At 41.2% G+C, this 21094-nt stretch overlaps 1 protein-coding gene across 3 annotated transcripts in view; it reads left to right on the plus strand.

Moving 5' to 3' along the window:
* pkn3 (protein kinase N3) overlaps positions 1 to 20721 on the plus strand; it is a 54543-nt gene extending 33822 nt beyond the window's left edge. For all 3 annotated transcript variants that reach the window (XM_039764334.1, XM_039764335.1, XM_039764336.1), the window contains 6 exons: positions 4655 to 4717; positions 9271 to 9347; positions 11217 to 11359; positions 15271 to 15378; positions 15589 to 15669; positions 19212 to 20721. In XM_039764334.1, coding sequence (XP_039620268.1) covers positions 4655 to 4717; positions 9271 to 9347; positions 11217 to 11359; positions 15271 to 15378; positions 15589 to 15669; positions 19212 to 19421 — 682 coding nt within the window. In that variant the 3' untranslated portion in view covers positions 19422 to 20721. The remainder of the gene's footprint in view (positions 1 to 4654; positions 4718 to 9270; positions 9348 to 11216; positions 11360 to 15270; positions 15379 to 15588; positions 15670 to 19211) is intronic.
* The last annotated feature ends 373 nt before the right edge of the window (positions 20722 to 21094 follow it).

Here is a 21094-nt window from a genome sequence, read left to right on the forward strand (position 1 = left end):
GTGCCGTACAGCTTCTGGGCTAACACCGATGTGGCAACAGACAGGCTGTATAATCTTTTTGACATCCTCGCCTTTCAGAGTTGGTATTGTCACAAAGCCCTCTGCAAAGTAGCACAAAGTGAAACAAAAGGTTTTATAAAGCTGAGGCGCATAAAGGATGATCCAAATAGTAGGAAAAAAATGGATTTCACACTAATGACAGGATAGACTAATTCATATTGTATAAATGTTCTTGAGAGATGCTGGCTTTCTGCTTCAAGCCTGTACCCCTAAATTAAACCCCATAGCCTGTGTGTAGAAGGGCTTTTCCAGCAATAGCAAAAAAAGTTTGTAAAATTTTTATCTCTCTATCTTGAGTTGGTTTTAGAAAGTTTTTTCAGGCCCGTTTATTTATTTTTCTTTACATTATTTTGCTGTCTTATGCTAAAAATCATTTAAAACCTTCATCAAGCAACAGTCTATACACCTGAGTGACAAAAGGAAAATCAGGTTCTAGTAGTTTTTGCAAATTTATTAAAAACTAAACTGAAATATCACATTGGCACAAGTATTTAAAATGACTCTAGAGAGAATCCCATTCTGTTGATTATCATCCATCCATTATCCAACCTGCTATATCCTAACTACAGGGTCACGGGGGTCTGCTGGAGCCAATCCCAGCCAACACAGGGCACAAGGCATGATACAAACCCCGGGCAGGGCACCAGCCCACCGCAGGGCGTGCACACACAAACACACACACACACTAGGGACAAATAAGAATCGCCAATGCACCTAACCTGCATGTCTTTGGACTGTGCGGAGGAAACCCACGCAGACATAGGGAGAACATACAAACTCCACGCAGGGAGAACCCGGGAAGCGAACCCACGTCTCCTAACTGCGAGGCAGCAGCGCTACCCACTGCGCCACCGTGCCACCTGTTGATCATCATTGATGTAACATTTCAAAAAATGAATGGGTTTGAATATTGAGTGTATGTGTGTATCTATATCTATTGTGGTAAAACGATAGTAAGAATCAGGTTCAGGAAAATCTTGGGGCACAAGCTGGGTAGCACCATTTTAATTCAATAAATAAAGCAAAACAAATGCATGACGGTGCCAAATAACAGAAATGCAGGTTATAGCCCTCTCTTGTTTCGAAATTGCTGCATGGTTGAGCAGGTCTTCCTTTGACGAGCTCTGCCCTATGTGTACCCTTGGCGCCTTTCTTCTCCTCTCTTCACCAACAATCCCCTTCTTGAGTATATCCCCGGAAAAAACCTATTTCACAGGCTCTGTTTTTATTTTTATGCACCTTTCTTGCCTTCTGCCCTCTTTTATGGGACCTTAGTATTGTATTATATAGCAGATGTGTTCTTCAAACGGTGGTCCTTGTCCGTGGAAATTTTCTGCCAGTCCACGAAAAATTTTGCCTGAATCATGTTGTGGCTACATGATTCGGGCACTACATGGTTGTGGGGTGAATAGGATGTTGCACGCGACATTGAGTATGGGCGAAGTGTGCGGCCACGAAATGTCAGTATTGCGTAAGCTTGCCTGTTAACAGTACTTTACAAAAATTTGTATTTTATCATGCTTGTGCGTACTGTTATCTAATATTGTGTTGTGATATTTCAGAAAACAAGTTATTTCTTTTGTAAAATTTGAAACTCTACAAAATGGAGACAAAAAAGTCAAACGGCAAAGCCTTTTAACCTTCTTTAGTAGAGGCAAGGACAGTATTCAGGAGAAAAGTAGTGATGGTATGCCAAGTACTAGTGCTTCAAGTTTAGAAGAAACACAGAAAAATAAATATGTTGATACTTTGGAATGTAAATGAAGAAAGAAAACTTTGTTAGACATTGCGATAAGGAATATTTAAAGCTTGGTTTTGTTATAGACCCTGGCAGTGAACTATTGCCACAGCCTTTGAGTGTAGTATGTTCTGAAATTATGTCAAATGACGCTATGAAAACTTCCAAACTTGCTTGTCATTTGCATTCGAAGTCACTGGACTTTTTTCGAAAGATTACATGATCAGATGAAAATTCAGAAAAGTCGAATGAAAATGGACGTCACTCAGGAGTAGTTGCGAAAATAGTCATGCACCCAGAAGTTTTGTCCACTCACTGTATGATCTACTGGGAGCACCTAGCTGCAAAGAAGCTTTCTGCTGAACTAAACACTGTGATGAATGACACGGTGAAGATCATTAATGAAATTCGTAGTTGAGCAATGAACTGCAGGCTGATCACGACGCTGTGTGAGAGTATGGACTCACACCACCAACTTTTCCTTCTCTATGCAGAAGTCATCTGGTTATTGTGAAGAAGGGTTCTTGCACGCCTTTTCAAACTGATGGAAGAAGTAAAGCACTTTTCTGCGAGAGTGAAAATCTGACCTAGTACAGCCTTTGTTGAAAGAGGAATGGATGGCTATGCTTAAATATATGGCGGACATAATTAGCCTTCTTAACTATCTTAATACTTCAGGAGATTTGTACAAATATTTTTACACTGATAAATTAAAAAGAAGCTGGCTCTTTGGGAATGATCGCGTACCAGAGGAAGATATAGAAATGTTTCCACTTTTGGAAGAATTTTTGATTGCTGCTGATGTCAACCAGAAAGTCCTATCTAATTATATAATATGCTGCCGTGACTGTCCGTTTTGTCTGTCCAGGATTTTAAATCACCTGTAGCTCACAAAACTGTTTGATCTATTGGCCTGATATTTGGTACACATATACTACGTGAAATCTACTATCTGCTTTTGGGGTAATGATTGACCTCCAAAGTTATTCCTCTTTTTTTATTTTATTGTAGAAATCAACTCCCGGCAGTGGCCAGCAAGGCGGCCGTGCAGCGAATGCGTACTGGCGCCGTTCTCATTCCCTACAACCTTTGCCGTCCCTTCCCCTACCTCTTAATATGTTAAATCATTCGTGAGGCAGACTGAAGACTTAAGTGCCAGCTTAAGTGAAAAATGAAGGAAATAATTGCAACACAAACGCCGAGTATGAAAACGGATTGCTATGGTCAAGTGTTATCATGCAGTGCGCAGTTTACTGGTTCAACATAATAAGTCAACATTTAAGGGCATTAGCTGAAAACTTTAATAATTATTTCCCCGAAAATGAGGATCTTCGTAAAGGTAACCTCTGGATTAATAATCCCTTCTTGGAAGATATAAAATCATGTGCACTTGATCCTCGTGAAAAAGAAAAGCTGTTCGAGTTGTCTTCTGATGTCACTCTGGTGTCCACACATAAAATACAATCATTGTCTCAATTTTGGATATCACTTGAAAAAGAATATCCATCTCTGAGTTATAAAGCGATCACATTATTGGTCCTTTTTTTTTTTTTTTTTTGACTTCTTATTTGTGTGACGACTTTTTTAGCCTTATCAGTAATAAAAAAAACATACCGAGAAATTGAATGGATGTTAATGCAGCACTTTGTCTTTCGGAATCCACGCTGCAGCCACGTATATCAAATTTTCTAACATAAAAGCAGCAGCAGATGTCACACTAACTAAAAATTGTAATTTTATAACATTAGATTCAATAAATAAAATACTATCTACATTGGTTTTTATTTCTGTCTCAGGTGTCAGCCAGTCTGTGAAATATTTCTCCTATTTTTGCCGGTTCGCAGGTGTAAAAAGGTTGAATGCTGAATTATAGTATTGTGTGAAAACCACTGCCTCTATTTCTACAAAAGTGCCAGTTTTTTCCTGGATAGTCTAACTTACAGTTTAGTGTATTAACATTTTAGATTTTCTACATATAAATATCTAGACAATTTTTAGTGAGGTTATCGTTTTTTTTTTTTATTAATTATTTTTTCCATTTTTGGTGAGCGTTTGCAACTTTTTAACCTCTAACTTCAAAACACAACATGATATCAAATTGATTTGTACTTCAAAAGAATTACAATTGTGTAATAAATCGACACCCAGCTCACAATTTTGCCTAAGAACACAGCCATGAATAAAGAATGGGACCAAAACATCCTCAGAGAGCAACTTCTCCCAACCATTCCAGAACAGTTTGGTGACCAACAATGCCTTTTCCAGCATGATGGAGCACCAGGCCATAAGGCAAAAGTGAGAACTAATAGGTTCTTCCTCAAGAGGCGGGTGGACAAACAAAAACCCACAAATTCTGACAAATTCAAAGCATTGATTCTGCAAGAATGGGCTGCCATCAGTCAGGATTTGGCCCAGATGTTGATTGCCAGCCTGCCAGGTCGAATTGCAGAGGTCTTGAAAAAGAAAGAAGGGCCAACACTGCAAATGTTGACTCTTAAACTTAATGTAATTGTCAATAAAAGCCTTTGAAACTTCTGAAATGCTTGTAATTCTACTTCAGTCTACCATAGAAACATCTGACAAAAGATCTAAAAACACTGAAGCAGCAAACTTTGTGAAAGCCAACACTTGGGTCGTTCTTAAACCTTTTGGCCACAACTGAATACAGATGTAGAAAGAGAGATGTAGATACAGTATATCTATCTGTGGGTCTTTATAGAGATAGATGTACAGTAGTGTGTGTTTGGCCAATGGCTAATCTATACCTGTTTTGTTTTTATTTATTTTATTTTTTTAAGTCTCACCATGAGAGACCTCTACTTAATAGTGTGTTGTTGTGCTTTTTCAAATATAAAGGTTCTATGCTGCTTGTGTGGTCCTGGGATTGGAGTTCCTTCACATTAATAAGATTGTGTACAGGTAAGTAACTTTTGTATCCATGTTGTATAGGGTATGTGTGATCTTGGTTTAGAAGGGTGTGCAAGTGCCAAGATATAAATCTGAAAAAAATGTTTTTTCTTCCATTTGAACAGTTTTGCACTGTAATGGAGGCAGAGTACACTGGCAGTGCCTGGGATAAGTTCTTTTAGAAATTCTTAATCATTTCTTAACTTGTATAATTACATGTGATACAGTGTTATCTTTTTCATTTTAGCTTTTTATTATAAATTTGACTTTTAAATCACAACACATTTAGTGCGCCTTTTCAGTTGGTGGTAGAATTTGAACAAACAATTCCAGAAATTTTCCTGAGAATACTTTTTTCTTTGACTGGGTTGCTGTGTGCCAGAGCCCTTCTTGGCAGTATTGGGTGCAGGTTAGTATCCAGATCCAAACAGGACATCCAGTTCCTTACCTTACTCGCATCTGTACTTGCTCTTTCCAAACCAATTTATATATCCTAATCAGCCTAGCTACACATCTTTTACCAAACCTCACTCTGAAATGTGTAACATGTACAGCCTATTACAGTTGTTTTCAAGAGCACTGGAAAGTCTTCGGCTACAGCAGCTCCCCTATTTTTTGTGGTACCCTTCAATGTCGGGTGGCAAAATGATTATCATTGCTATCTATCAGTCAATATGGAGTTGACACACTTTCTTCTAGATATGATGTTGTGGTGTCCTTGGATTAAAAAATTTTTTTACAGTCCCCGCTCTAGTAGGAATTCTGTCTAAAATGAATTGGATTTTCTTAAATAGGGCGTCAACGGGCCAGCCTAGTGATAGTGGTGGTAACTTTTGATCATTAAAATAATTATCAGTTACACCACCTTAATTAGTCATCGAGTACTTGCAGTAGAGTACAGTTGTCTCCTGTGCATTTTGGGAGTTTCAAATTCGGCAGATAATCCCAAAACTGGAGGAGAAAGTGTGTACTGTAATTTGTGAAATTTGTCACCTAACTCTCCGTGAAGTTGCTGATGAAGTAGGCATCAATAAAAGTTTGTGTCGCACAGTCTTTACTCAAACTACAGATAGATACTTTATTAATCCCAAGGGGGAAAGTCACATACTCCAGCAGCAGCATACTGATAAAAAACAATAACAACAACAACATTTATTTCTATAGCACATTTTCATACAAACAGTAGCTCAAAGTGCTTTACATAATAAAGAATAGAAAAATGAAAGACACAATTATAAAACAAAATAAATCAACATTAATTAACATCGAATAAGAGTAAGGTTCAATGGCCAGGGGGGACTCCAGACGGCTGGATAAAAAATAAAATCTGTAGGGATTCCAGACCATGAGACCGCCCAGTCCCCTCTGGGCATTCTACCTAACATAAATGAAACAGTCCTCTTTGGATTTAGGATTCTCACGGAAGGGCTTGATGATGATGATGATGGTCACGTAGACTTCTGCCTTTTAATCCGTCCATCATTGTTGGAGCATCATGAAGCTTTGAGTAGTGCCACCACCACAAAGAAACCGGAAAAAGAAACAGAAAAGAGAGTAGGGGTCAGTACCGATTTTAGAGCCACCATGAATAGTTATTTTGAGGAAATTGAACATACAGAGTATCAGGATTAAGTTAAATTACGATTAAAATGAAGTTATAAAAAGGCCATGTTAAAGTAATGTGTTTTCAGCAGTGTTTTAAAGTGCTCTACTGTATCAGCCTGGCGAATTCCTATTGGCAGGCTATTCCAGATTTTAGGTGCATAGCAGCAGAAGGCCGCCTCACCACTTCTTTTAAGTTTTGTTCTTGGAATTCTAAGGAGACACTCATTTGAGGATCTGAGGTTACGATTTGGAATATAAGGTGTCAGACATTCCGATATATAAGATGGGGCGAGATTATTTAAGGCTTCATAAACCATAGGCAGAATTTTAGTCAATTCTGAATGACACAGGTAACCAGTGTAATGACATTAAAACTGGAGAAATGTGTTCGGATTTTCTTTTCCTAGTTAGGATTCTAGCAGCTGCATTCTGCACTAGTTGCAAACGATTTATATCTTTTTTGGGTAGTCCTGAGAGGAGTGCGTTACAGTAATCTAGTCGACTGAAAACAAACGCGTGAACTAATTTCTCAGCATCTTTCAGTGATATAAGCGGTCTAACTTTACTTATGTTTCTTAAGTGAAAAATGCTGTCCTAATGATCTGATTAATATGTGATTTAAAATTCAGATTACAGTCAACAATCACCCCTAAGCTTTTTACCTCCGTCTTCACTTTTAATCCTAATGTATCCAGTTTATTTCTAATAGCCTCATTGTATCCATTATTGCTGATCACTAAAATTTCAGTTTTCTCTTTATTTAACTTGAGAAAATTACTATTCATCCATTCTGAGATACAAGTCAGACATTCTGTTAGTGAATCAATAGAATCAGGGTCATCAGGAGCTATTGATAAGTACAGCTGTGTGTCATCAGCATAGCTGTGGTAGCTCACGTTGTGCCCTGAGATAATCTAATAACGGAAGCATATAGATTGAGAATAACAGCGGACCCAGGATAGAGCCTTGTGGAACACCATATTGGATATCATGTGTCTTCGAGTTGTAATTCCCACAACTAACAAAAAATTTTCTCCCTGTCAGGTAGGATTCAAACCAATTTAAGACCCTGCCAGAGAGGCCCACCCATTGACTAAGGCGATTTCTAAGAATGTTGTGATCAATGGTGTCAAATGCAGCACTCAGATCTAAGAGGATGAGAACAGATAAATGGCCTCTGTCTGCATTTACCCGCAAGTCATTTACTACTTTAACGAGTGCAGTTTCTGTGCTGTGATTTGTTCTGAAACCCGACTGAAATTTATCAAGAATAGCAGGTTTATTGAGGTGGTCATTTAACTGCATAATGACTGCCTTCTCCAGAACTTTACTTAAGAAAGGCAGGTTAGAGATGGGTCTAAAATTTTCAAGAGCTGAGGTGTCGAGATTATGTTTCTTAAGTAGGGGTTTAACTACAGCAGTTTTAAGACAGTCTGGGAAGACCCCCGTATCTAGTGACGAATTTACTATGTCCAGAACATTATCAATTAGCACGCCTGATACTACTTTTATATTAAATTAAAGAGTGATAACAATGCAGGTATAACTTTGTATAATGTTAACGTTTAACCCACCCCCAGGGGTGGGATTGAAGAGCCACATAGTGTGGGGTCTCCTCAGTCTGTCAATGGAGCAGGACGGTGACAGCAGTCTGTCACTGAAGCTGCTCCTCTGTCTGGAGATGATCCTGTTCAGTGGATGCAGTGGATTCTCCATGATTGACAGGGCCTGCTTAGCGCCCGTCGCTCTGCCACGGATGTTCAAATGTCCAGCTCTGTGCTAGCAATAGAGCCTGCCTTCCTCACCAGTTTGTCCAGGTGTGAGGCGACCTTCTTTATGCTCCCATCCCAGCACACCACCGCATAGAAGAGGGCACTCGCCACAACAGTCTGATAGAACATCTGCAGCATCTTATTGGAGATGTTGAAGGATGCCAGCCTTCTAAGGAAGTATAGTCAGCTCTGTCTTCTCATACACAGAGCCTCAGTATTGGCAGTCCAGTCCAATTTATCATCCAGCTGCACGCCCAGGTATTGATAAGTCTGCACCCTCTGCACGGTTACCTCTGATGATCACGGGGTCCATGAGGGGCCTCGTCCTCCTAAAATCCACCACCAGCTCCTTGGTTTTGCTGGTCTTCAGTTGTAGGTGGTTTGAGTTGCACCATTTAAGAAAGTCCTTGATTAGGTTCCTATACTCCTCCTCCTCCTGCCCATGATAGCAGTGTTGTCAGCAAACTTTTCCACGTGGCAGGACTCCAAGTTGTATTGGAAGTCTGATATATGTTGGCTGAACAGGACCGGAGAAAGTACAATCCCCTGCGGCGCTCCTGTGCTGCTGACCACAATGTCAGACCTGCAGTTCCCGAGACACACATACTGAGGTCTGTCTGTAAGATAGTCCATGATCCTTGACACCAGGTATTAATCTACTCCCATCTCTGTCAGCTTCTCCCTAAGGAGCAGAGGCTGGATGGTGTTGATGCATCATGTGTCTGCAAAATTTGTGCCGTGTCTCCTGACAGATGAGCAAAAAGATCTGTAGGGTAATTATACTCTTGGACGCATTGTTTAGTCACTAAATAAATAACCCTCAAATAAAACTCACAACTTAAATATTATGAATCTTTAAATAATCTTAAAAAAAAAAAAATCAACAGGGAAGTGAAACATTTAAGAGATTTTCACTTGTAGGTTTAAATGGAAAGAAGCTGAACTTTCCAAGTGGAATCTGACCAAAGCAAATTGTGTTGGTGTAGTGCGAGAACTTGCAGAGTCACAAAGATGGACATTAACATCAATTGAAATGGTAATCTACAGTCCTGATTCATAGCCACTAGGGGGCAACATTTACTATAATATGCTATCTAGTATATATGACCTTGTAAGAAGTGTTTATGAAACTTCCAGTTACTTTTTACAGCAAGAGCCAATAAGTGTCCTGTGCTTGTATGTTAACAGAGACCTGAAGCTTGATAATTTACTGCTTGATGTGGATGGCTTTGTGAAAATTGCAGATTATGGACTTTGTAAAGAAGGTGAGTATCCTGCTTTATTTTCTCCTGTTACCCTGTATGTCTTTGTCCCATCCCATCCCACTTTAGATTAGATCTGCAATGGAGGCTGTTGTGCATGTGCTGTGATTATCATCTTAAGTGGATAGTCCAGTGGGTTAAATCTTTTCTGCTTCACTGAAGGGAAATGAAATGCAACATTTCGTACATTAATTTGGTCTGTTACTTGCAATTGGTGCCAAATATCTGCAGCAAAGAAATGATTAGAGGCTATGGGATCAAATCTGAAACATGCAGAAAAGGCAGCTCACTTACTGAAAATGATGGGTGGCGCAGCGTGGGCTCTGGGGAGCAGTTGTGGTTGCAGGAGCAAATCATCCCCCTACCCTAAACCCCACCAAATCTGGCTCTGTTAGTCTTGGATTTAACACATTTGTGTGATTTGAAAAGATGACTCGTGTCCACTCTGTTTCTTTAACATTTAATAAATGGAAGTACAATATATAATTTGAGATAAACCCTCCCCACTGCACATAATCCTCAGAAATGTTGCAGTAGTAGTTGTAGCTACTTTAGGACCATTTTAGTAGTACTTGAACCTTTTCAGTTTTAGGTATAATGTCCTCTGTTACTCTGTTGTTCTGGATTAGCCTAATATTTGCCATGTTAGGTTTTGACTTAAAACTTTTGTTTTTGTTTAATTGTAACATGTGAAACAGTTATCCACTTCAATTTGGTTATTTTTTTTTTTTACTTCCCACCTAAAATGAGATGAAATCTAATTAATATGGACATCAGCCTTAATATTTGTAGTGCACCATCTATTGGAATGGATTTTTTAAAGCATGTAGTAATATAATGCATTGCCTTTGTTGTTCCAACAAATGGTGCATCAAAATATTGTAGTAAGAAAATGCATTACTGTAAATGTTTGTGCAGCACCATAGGTTTCTGGTAGATAGACTTTGACACGGGATTCGTAAAAATAGTGTTAATGTGCGTCATTCCAATACACCTATGCAAAAGCAGTGGATATGTTTCTGGTATATGACATTTGATATGGGAGTCATAAAAACAGTGTTAATGTTCCTGATGTACCATCTGTTGGAATGACAAATGCATGCATTTTATTACTAAACATGTTTGATGCACCATCTGTTGAAGTAACAACATTTATTTATATAGCACATTTTCATACAAAAAGTAGCTCAAAGTGCTTTACATAATGAAGAAAAGAAAAATAAGACAAAATAAGAGATTAAAATAAGACAACATTAGTTGTCTTAGAAATGTTGGAGACTCGGCAAGCGAGTGGACACACACACACATAAATACATACTGTCAGGGATGCCAGGGGCGACGACCCGGCCGGGACGCCTTGAAGGACCGGAAGTGGGCGTGCGCCCTTTTGGGATCACGTGGGGGCTGCCATCCTGGTTGCTTTGGGGGCCACGCCCACTTCCGGCCATTCAGGGCGTCCCAGTCGGGTTGTCGCCCCTGGCATCCCTGACACTACACACACAGGGAAAGAGAGAGAATGAAAGCCATGTAGGTAATCCTGGGTTATAGATCTGTGTGGCAGGAGCACAAAACTATCTTGGCATCACCCATGAGCACAACTAGGACTATTTGGGACAATCTAAAATTTCTTTGGAAAACCTGGAGGAGATTTTATTAATGCTTTCCTCAAACAGAAGAGGTTCAGCAACCTCAGTTAAATTTTTAGACACTTCAGTGTCTTTTGAGTGATGATTTCAAATTAAGCTTTTGTGGTTTTTTTTTTTTTTTTTTTTTATATACCCACCATTAAGTTTTTGTCTGAATTCTGGATGGGCAGAAGAGAGAGTATGTGTTTGGTTTTATGTTACATAGTTGTATTGTGTTTTTTAACAGGAATGGGTCATGGCGACCAGACTGGCACATTCTGTGGAACCCCTGAGTTTTTGGCTCCAGAGGTGCTAACCGAGAACACTTACACGCGGGCAGTTGATTGGTGGGGAATGGGTGTCCTGATTTATGAGATGCTGGTTGGAGTGGTAAGAATAATTTATTTACTCCGATTGCTGACCATTGATTTTGCTATTTATTGATTTTTTTTTTTTTGGTGCTTTACCAGTAGTACAGTTAGAGAAGTACAAAGAACCATCTGGTTTGCATTATAAATCTTACACTCTAAGGTATGGTAATATTACAATGATTATTTCGTTTTTTGTTCTCTGTCAGACCTGGTCTGCCCTTCAGCTGTGAGGCTGCTTGTGAGTTCTGCTGATTCTAAATCCAAGTGGACATTGGAGTATTTTTAGGTACATTTGCTGTCTATCCGTTGTTACTCTATATTGAGTTTACACTCTTAAAAGTTGATTTATAAATCCATTAAAGATTGTGTACTGAAAAGTACTCTGCATAATGTGCACCTGGAGTGCAATGTACAGTTCTAGTCACGGGGCTACAAAATTGAATGTCCAAGAGCGTCTCACATCTTAAGGGCAGCTCCAACACTAACACGCTGGAGGAGATTTGAACAGAGACAGGTATGTGGGGACCTAATCCAGGTATTCAGAATTCTTAAAGAAATAAACCTCGTCGAGAGGTTTACTTACCTCGGCAGTGACATTCATGTCTATGGTGACTCATCCTGTGAAGTCAGTAGACGGATTGGGAGAGTGTGGGGGGTCTTGAGGTCGCTGGAAAGGTGTGTGTGTGGTGCTCCCTGATATCTCGGCAAAAGGACGAAGGTCCAAGTCTTTAGAGTCCTGGTGCCTCCTGTCTTGCTATATGGTTGCAAGACATGGACTCATTTGTGTCTCTCTGGAGAATCCGTGGCTACTGCTGGTGTGAGTTTGAGTCACTCACGGAGTCCCGAATGAAGCACATTACCTGCATTATAAAGGGGAGTGGGGGTCAGTTACGGCACTACAGCTATGTGGCACATTACCCTGAGGGTGATCTGGCTCGTAGGATCCTCATTGTTGGGGACCCGAGTGCCTAGACCAGGCCAAGGGGTCACCCATGTAACACCTGGCTGCAGAGTGTATCATTTCCGGAGGGTGGGACTGGACCGCATGTCAGCCTGGGGGTTTGCCAACTGGGATCCCAAGCTGTTTCGTTGTGTGGTGGGTAGGGCAACGCACTGTACAAGTGCATGCTTCCCAACTTGACTTGACTTGATACATAAAGCTGATCCACCAGAAGTCTTTTTTGATAAATTAGTGATTTACTTATTCCAGGACATCGAAGAGATTAAAGGGACTTATGAACCACATTCGGAGTAGGTGGGCGTTAGGGGACTCCGGCAGAGACATAACACCACTAACACCTTGCACAGATTGAACAGTTCCTTCTAACTGAATGACTGAGCCAGGAGGATCAGGGAAGCTACCAAGAGGCTGATGGTAACTTTGAAGGACTTATAACTATCCATGGCCAAGACTGGATGGTCTGTATATATGACAACAGTCTCACAATCTTTGCAATGTGGCAGGGTGGTTATAAAGAAGCCTCTTCTGAAAAAGTACACACTTAGTCTTGTTTCTGCTTTATAAAATAAACACTTGGAAAATTCTGATGCTATGTGGCAAAAGGTTTTATGGTCTGATGAGACCAAGATGGAATTTTTTGGACTAACCTTTAAATGCAATATTTGGCAACAAACTTGGCACACCACCTAAAACTCACCATACCCACTCTGAAGTACAGTTGGGTGTTTCTCTTTAGATGGGACTAGGCGAGTGGTAAGCCTTGATGGCAGGACTGACTCGAAACAATGTAGACTTCAAGTTCTGAAATCGCCAAGGGGGGACACCCCCAAATCTATATGACTTGACCTTTGTGTGCCGAGCAGAAGATTGGGAAATACTGTGCAACATTTATCTACCAGGTACCCCTATGGTGCATTGCTAAAATCATTTGTCAGCTAGGCACACATCTGACACAAGTTAGCAGTGAGTGAGAGCTCTGAACTCTGGGGGCCAAGGCTGTGAGTACCGTGTTTTACTGTAATGACCGCCGGAAGAAAGATCAAGAAAGTCTCTGCAGACAGCTGGACCTTCTGTGCTACGTACAGGGGCACAAATAGCTTACTGGAACAGAAACTGGTGCCTTGAGAGCTTTAAGGTACAAAACAGATCATTGAAGATTGAGATGTAGTAAATAAATAGATAGATAGATACTTTATTAATCCCAAGGGAAAATTCACATAATCCAGCTGTAGGAGGAGAGAAATACATTTAGTGGGATTATACTTGAAGCTGCAACAGTGAAGTAGCTGTCTGTTGCGTTATTTGGCCAGTGGTGGCTCACTTCTTGTTGACAAATATGTTTTGGTGATTAAACCCCCTCTAGCAAAATGCTAAATTGACAATTAGCCATATTCTTTCTCTCATGACATTTATTTTAAGAGGGCTTAAAACACATCTTTAATATTAGTTGGCAGTAAAAAGCGACTGTGTACATTCGGACCACTGGCTACACTGCTGTTGGGTTAAAAAAAAAGCCTTAATTTGCAGCTTCATCTGAGTATTTAAAAAGAAAAGAAAGCTTCTGTCTATGCCAATGCAGGGGGCACTTTTTCATTCTGGGCCAGTTTCAAAACAGCAGAATTCATGTCCCATGCCGTAGGGGGTAAAAGGAAAGCCGTGGAAGATGTCTTAATACACAATACAGTGGACCCTTGACTTACGAACTCAATTCGTTCGCGAGGGCTGGTTGTAACTCAAGTTGGTTGTAAGTCAAGACTATTTTTCCCATAAGAAATAATGGAAATACCCATAATGCGTTCCGAACCTCCCACTGCAACACTTACTTAACCTTTTCATAAAAAAGGGTTGTATAATTTGCATAATTAACCAAAACACCAATAATTTTTCTAATGTACTAACCAAAAAGTTATATAAAGTGCGTAGCCTACCAGAAACAACAATTTCACACTGTACTCGCCATTTAATTTGACATCTTTGGGCTGCAGGAAGGGAGGAGGAGGAGGAGAATGAAACGGAAGGTGGTTATTGTTTAGAAGGAGCCTCCTTATGCAAATCTTTTCTTTGTAAAATTATCGAGATGGTGGATGCGTGGTACATGAGTAAATACGGTATTAGTGGGATCGGTCACATGAACACCACTCTCATATTTCCGCACAATTTCCTTCTTTGTTTCGATTGTGATCGCTTTCTTTACCTTCGTTACCTTCTCTTCCTTCCTTAGCAATTATGCGTCTTGCTGCCATGGTCCTAGTGAATTATATATATAGATAAGTCACTGCACTGACCGAAATTACGTCCACAAACGCATGTATCTGGGCTCCGACTGACGCTTACGAACGCTCTCGGCTGTTTGTTTACAATCTCACAAGCGGATACACGTGACCACATTCGGGTCGTAACGCAAGATGTTGGTCGTAAATCAAAACAAAAATTTTGGTTGTAAATCAAGTTGTTCGTATGTCAGGCCGGTCGTATGTCAAGAGTCGACTGTATAAAGAATGGTCGGGGTGGAGAAAAAAAAAAAAACCGGAAGTACAAAGTTAAACAGGAAACCAATAAAACTCCACAACACCAATGCGTTCAATGAACCGTAAGGGACTGTGATGTTCTCCTGACTTGAAAGAGATGAGGACAGTTCCTTGATGTTGACTGGAAGGAGGTCCCGTCTATTGGGGAACCACCCACAAAATATTAAACAGCAAGTGTGTTGTCAACAGAGCCACTTAGTTGAAACTGTATTAAGAGGCAAATCATTATGAAGGGTACTGGATGTGTCATGAGTGACTAGCAATGCATGTGCCAATAATGCCTGTGAGGACATGTTTGTTGCATTCAGATGATTTTGAATCCTCAGTAGTGGCAGAGCGACGATAACCAATTCAGGCAAAGGATAGAACTAACTGTCCAAAATGGGCAGCAAAACCACTTTTGAGAAAGTGTCTAACTTGCCTGCCTGTGTGCTTGTGAAGTCTCCATTTCCAGGTGACGATGAAGAAGAGGTGTTTGACAGCATTGTGAATGATGAAGTTCAGTACCCAAGGTTCCTTTCGCCCGATTCCAAATCTGTCATATGCAAGGTAATAAGGGTTTTGAAATCTGGTTTGCTTAATTTTATTTTTATTCATAAATTGATAATCTTCTGCATGAGCGTTTATACTCACTCCTGACACTGAAAGCATCTAAAAGCTTGCTTGGGTAAATCCGTTAAGCCTGTCCCAGGAGCTGACGTAAAACAGGATTCTGGCTTGTCGTTTTTTATTTTTTATTTTTATTCCTTTAAAAACCAGTTGCTCCAGAAAAATCCCGAAAAGCGGCTCGGTGCAGGGGAGAGAGATGCAGAAGATGTCAAGGAACACCAGTTCTTTCAGGTAAGTCATTAGGATTTAGGAGTTGACTTTATAGTCCCTTCAACAGCATAGTCAGGACCTTAATTGCACTCATCTTGACATTTTAAAACTCTTAATAATTATTCGGAAATCTGCTAATGGCTATATTCCTGCAGAATCATTAACAGCTTTAAACAATTAGTTCAGTTTCTATATAGTGTGCGTCAGATTGGTTTGTGCTTCTTTACATGGAATACACCATCAAATGCCATCTTCCAGGAGGGTGCTATGCATTGGTGGTGGTTAAAGTGTCTCTCCACTCTCAATTTAAAGTGCTTTGAGTAGTGAGAAAAGCGGTATATTAATGCAAAGAATTCTTAATAGTGTTAATAAATGCTGGGCTGTAGCTAATTGGCACATTAATGCCTGCTACTGTATCATCCAAGTGGGTGGTACACGATAGGTGTGGTTGAAGAGGTTTCCCTTGTGTCTACTAAACCGCTTTGAATAGTGAGGGAAGCACAGTGTAAATGTAATTATTATGATGATGTTTGATTTATGTGCTGCTGCCTTGCAGTTAGGTGACCCGGGTTCACTTCCCAGGTCCTCCCTGCGTGGAGCTTGCATGTTCTCCCCGTGTCTGCGTGGGTTTCTTCCCATAGTCCAAAGACATGCAGGTTAGGTGCATTGGCGATCCTAAATTGTCCCTAGTGTGTGCGCCCTGCGGTGGGCTGGCACCCCGCCCGGGGTTTGTTTCCTGCCTTGCTCCCTGTGTTGGCTGGAATTGGCTCCAGCAGAACCCCGTGGCCCTGTAGTTAGGATATAGCGGGTTGGATAATGGATGGATGGATGTTTGATTTATGCAGCCTTCTATTGGTAGCACCTATACATACTGACAGGAGTGCAGCTCTTGAGGGGGGTCTCTTGGCCTTTGCTAAGGTAGTTTGAAAATGTAGCCATTTCATGGGGCAGTGATTCGGCCATCCTGACAGGACTGAGACTGGTGAGTGGAGTGACTTCTGGCCCTTGCTATGATATTGAAGCTGTGGTAGCCAACCTCGGCCAATGCCGTCTGTGATGAGTGAATGTTACAGAGGGGGAGAGTATTGTGGGGCGTACATGGAAATCAAGGCTAATAATTTACGCTTTTCCAGTATTAACTTGTCCACCAATACGAGGTGAGACACACAAAATTACCAGACTGGGCTTGGGGCTTTCCTGGAAAACCTTTCTGGAGGTTGGCCAAACGTGAATCTATAAGTGTATCTACTCATACACGCCCTCTCAAACAGCTGACCGGCTTGGTATATCTTGTGAATAGCCCAGTCAGTATTTGCACAACAATCGCTACACAAGTTGTCACTATAATGTCTGGGGGGAAAAAAATCGAACAGTGAATCAACATCAGATTTGTAGCGAAATTGAACAAAACGGCCACAGAAACTTATAAAATGATAAACAGTGTGCGGAGATAACAGTTTGTCTCGCGCACAAGTTTTAGAGTGGCACAAACGTTTCAAGGAAGGACAAGAAAATGTGGAAGACGTTCAACTCCCAGGTCAAGAGGGAGGTGGGTGCTTCACCAAGACAACGCTCCTATGCGCAATGCTTTTTCCGTAACAACATAACTGACAAAAACATTCCTGTCCTCGATCATCGTCCCTATTCACCCGATTTAGCTCCCTGTGATTTTTATTTGATCACAAAAATCAAAAGTGAGCTGAATTTTTCTTTAATGGATGAAGCGAAGACTGAAATGGCAAACCTGTTGAAGAGCCAATGGATGATGCATATGGAGCGGTGTAGAGATCAGGAGGGAAAGTATATATTTTACCATTCCGGTTATTTGTGTCTCACCTCGTATACTATATATAGATATAGATACAGTATCTCCCCTCACATTTTTGTAAATATTTTATTATATCTTTTCATGGGAAAACACTGATGATCCGACACTTTGACACAATGTAGAGTAGTCCGTGTACAGTTTGTATAACAGAGTAGATTTGCTGTCCCCTCAAAATAACTCAACACACAGCCCTTAATGTCTAAACTGCTGGCAACAAAAGTGAGTCCACCCTTAAGTGAAAAAATGTCTAAATTGTAACCAGTTAGCCATCTTCCCTCCCCGGTGTCATGTGACTCACTAGTGTTACAAAGTCTCAGTTGTGTTAAATTTGGTGTTCTCGCTCTCACACTCTCTCATACTGGTCACTGGAAGTTCAACATGGCACCTCATGGCAAAGAACTCTCTGAGGATCTGAAAAACAGAATTGTTGCTCTCCATAAAGATGGCCGAGGCTGTAAGAAGATTGGCAACACCCTGAAACTGAACTGCAGCACGGTGGCCAAGACCATACAGCGACAGGTTCGACTCGGAACAGGCCTCGCCACGGTCGACCAAAGAAGTTGAGTGCACGTGCTCAGCGTCTTATTCATAGGTTGAAGGGGTGGGGGGTCAGCCTGTCGGTGCTCAGACCATACGCCGCACACGGCAACAAATTGGTCTGCATGGCTGTCGTCCAAGAAGGAAGCCTCTTCTAAAGATGATGCACAAAAAAGATAGCCTGCAAAAGGTTTGCTGAAGACAAGCAGACTAAGGACATGGATTACTGGAACCACGTCCTGTGGTCTGATGAGACCAAGATAAACTTATTTGGTTCAGATGGTGTTAAGCGTGTGTGGTGGCAACGAGGTGAGGAGTGCAAAGACAAGTGTGTCTTAGCTACAGTCAAGCATGGTGGTGGGAGTGTCATGGTTTGGGGCTGCATGAGTGCTGCTGGCACTGGGGAGCTACAGTTCATTGAAGGAACCATGAATGCCAACATGTACTGTGCCATACTGGAGCAGAGCCTGATCCCCTCCCTTCAGAAACTGGGCCACAGGGCAGTATGCCAACATGATAACAACCCCAAACACACCTCAGAGATGACCACTGAGGGTAAAGGTGCTGGACTGGCCAAGCATGTCTCCAGACCTAAAGCCTATTGAGCATCTATGGGGCATCCTCAAATGGGAGGTAGAGGAGCGCGAGGTCTCTAACATCTACCAGCTCCGTTGTGTCATCATGGAGGAGTGGAAGAGGATTCCAGTGGCAACCTGTGAAGCTCGTGTGAACTCCATGCCCAAGAGAGTTAAGAAAGTGCTCGAAAATAATGGTGGGCAGCCACACAAAATATTGACACTTTGGGCACAATTTGGACATTTGTCACTTTTGTTGCCAGCGGTTTAGACATTAATGGCTGTGTGTCAAGTTATTTTGAGGGGACAGCAAATCTACACTGTTATACAAACTGTACACGGACAACTTAAACAATGTACCAAAGTGTCATATATATCTTCAGTGTTGTCCCATGAAAAGATATAATCAAATATTTACAAAAATGTGAGGGGTGTACTCACTGTAGATCTATAAATTAAAAAAGAAAAACCGTTTTAAAAATTTTGTGAACACTTTTACCTGATAAAACAAAAGGATTCCTAAAAATCTCTTGACTTTAGAAGCAGAAAACTTTGAAGCTGCCGTCTCGCGCTGTCATTTTGCCCAGTAGAATGCATTCTAACAATCTCTTCTCTTCAAACAGGAAATTAACTGGGAGGACCTCCTGCACAAGAAAGTGAAGCCCCCTTTCATCCCAACAGTTAAAAGTCCTTGCGACGTCAGTAACTTCGATGAAGAATTCACGGTGCTGAAGCCGGTCTTGACGCCACCGCACACGGGTTGCTGTCTTACACGGCAGGAGCAGGAGCAATTTGGGGATTTTGACTTTACTGCACCGCAGAGGAAGGTTTGACTTTTATAGTAAATGTTGGCTAGACGGGACTCCTCAACAGCTTTTGTAAATCCTGGCTGTATGAACCATCACGGTGTATTTACTTTATGGTTAGTAAGTCATTCTTCTTGTCTCAAATGTTCCAACAAGGCACTGAATCCATTTGTGGCTATTCATGCCAGCACTATGAAATGGGGTGGGAGGAAAAACTTGGAGCATGTGAGCCTCTTACTGCTAGGTTTTTACTTTATGGGACCACCATGTATCTGTATGCCAAGGATAGACTTTACTGTGGTTGGCGTAATTAAGAATTTTCTGCCTAGAGGGCAAGCTGCCATAACCCAACCAGCACCTCTTCCTAAAGCAGTTGGGGCTGAGTTGGTCCTTTGTCCTAATGGGTGCTAGTGGGCACGGAGTGGACTGGACTGCATTGCCTGCCTTACTTTTATTCATCCAAAACGTTTATATTTTGTCTTTTGAGTGATCCCTACTGCCCAAACTCTTAGGCTGAGCTGTATTTGGCTCACTGATTGTCAGAAATCCATTAAGAATTTGTCTGCCATTTTTCTAGGCTCTGATGAGATCCCTGGATTTGCGACAACAGTGGTAGGCCTATTGTTACTCCCATCCTGGTCACTCAGATTGATATTTTTGTGAGTTCTACAATGGTAGGCATGGCGTACATTTGCAGTGACCCCACGGGTATATCCAGGGGGTCCATGCCAATTGCATTTGGTGAGCCAGCCACAGAAGGAAGGTCTGCTCTGTTATCTTCACGCGACAGCGAGGTCCACAAATCTGTTTGACTGTGACTTTGCTGTATGGTCTCCGTTTTCTAACTTTATGAAGTGCCTGAAAGTCTTGAAATTTCCATTTAATAGTTCAAAGAATAAGGAGGGTGGGTGATTTCATTTGATGAAGTAGCCATGCGGACTTGACGTTGAAGTTGAGCTTTGCTTTTGACAATGCAATAACGGCATTCGTTCCTTGTTGTTGTGTGTGTGTTTGTTTTTACTTCTTACTGGGAATGCCTTTAATGTCTGAAATATTTAATTCCTGCAAACTGCCAAAGCTGCTGAAATGAATCAAGACGAGAACATGCGAGCTGTGGCTGGGTGTGTATTTCAAGGTGCATGTCCTGAGTGTGTGACTCACTGCTGAACAACACGTCTACTGTGAAAAGCATAAAGCACTACGTACCGATTGACAGGGCGACATTATTTTTAGTATAAATGTGTCTGAGGGGAGAGAGAGTGAAAGGTGGAAAAAAAGAAAAATCTATGTATATCTATATAAAATGAATAAACCTTTTTCACTAAAACGGTGTGCCATTTAATAATTTTGACGTGATGTGGTCACAGTGAGTCAATCTAAATGGGATAACCAAGCCTCACGTTCTCATTCTGAAGTCTGGGAGCTTTGCTGCTTGGTCACTGCCTTTGGCAGCAGTATAGTGGGCCTACGGGTTAGGGGCGGCCACAACACAGCTGGCATGTTGAAGGTTATGACCGTGGGCACCAAACTGCTACTGCACAGCCTTTCAAATGTTTCTACCAATTCAAACAAATAATCCTGTCTCACCCACTCATTCATTGGTCAAGAGCCCTGTCTTCAGATCAAAAGCTGTTTCCAGTTTTGAGTGCTGTTCTGATTTTCCATAGGTGGTTTGTCTTCCTTTATAACAGGGTAAGTGT

The sequence above is a fragment of the Polypterus senegalus genome, chromosome 9, assembly GCF_016835505.1.
Source record: "Polypterus senegalus isolate Bchr_013 chromosome 9, ASM1683550v1, whole genome shotgun sequence".
NCBI classification, from domain to species: Eukaryota; Metazoa; Chordata; class Cladistia; order Polypteriformes; family Polypteridae; genus Polypterus; species Polypterus senegalus.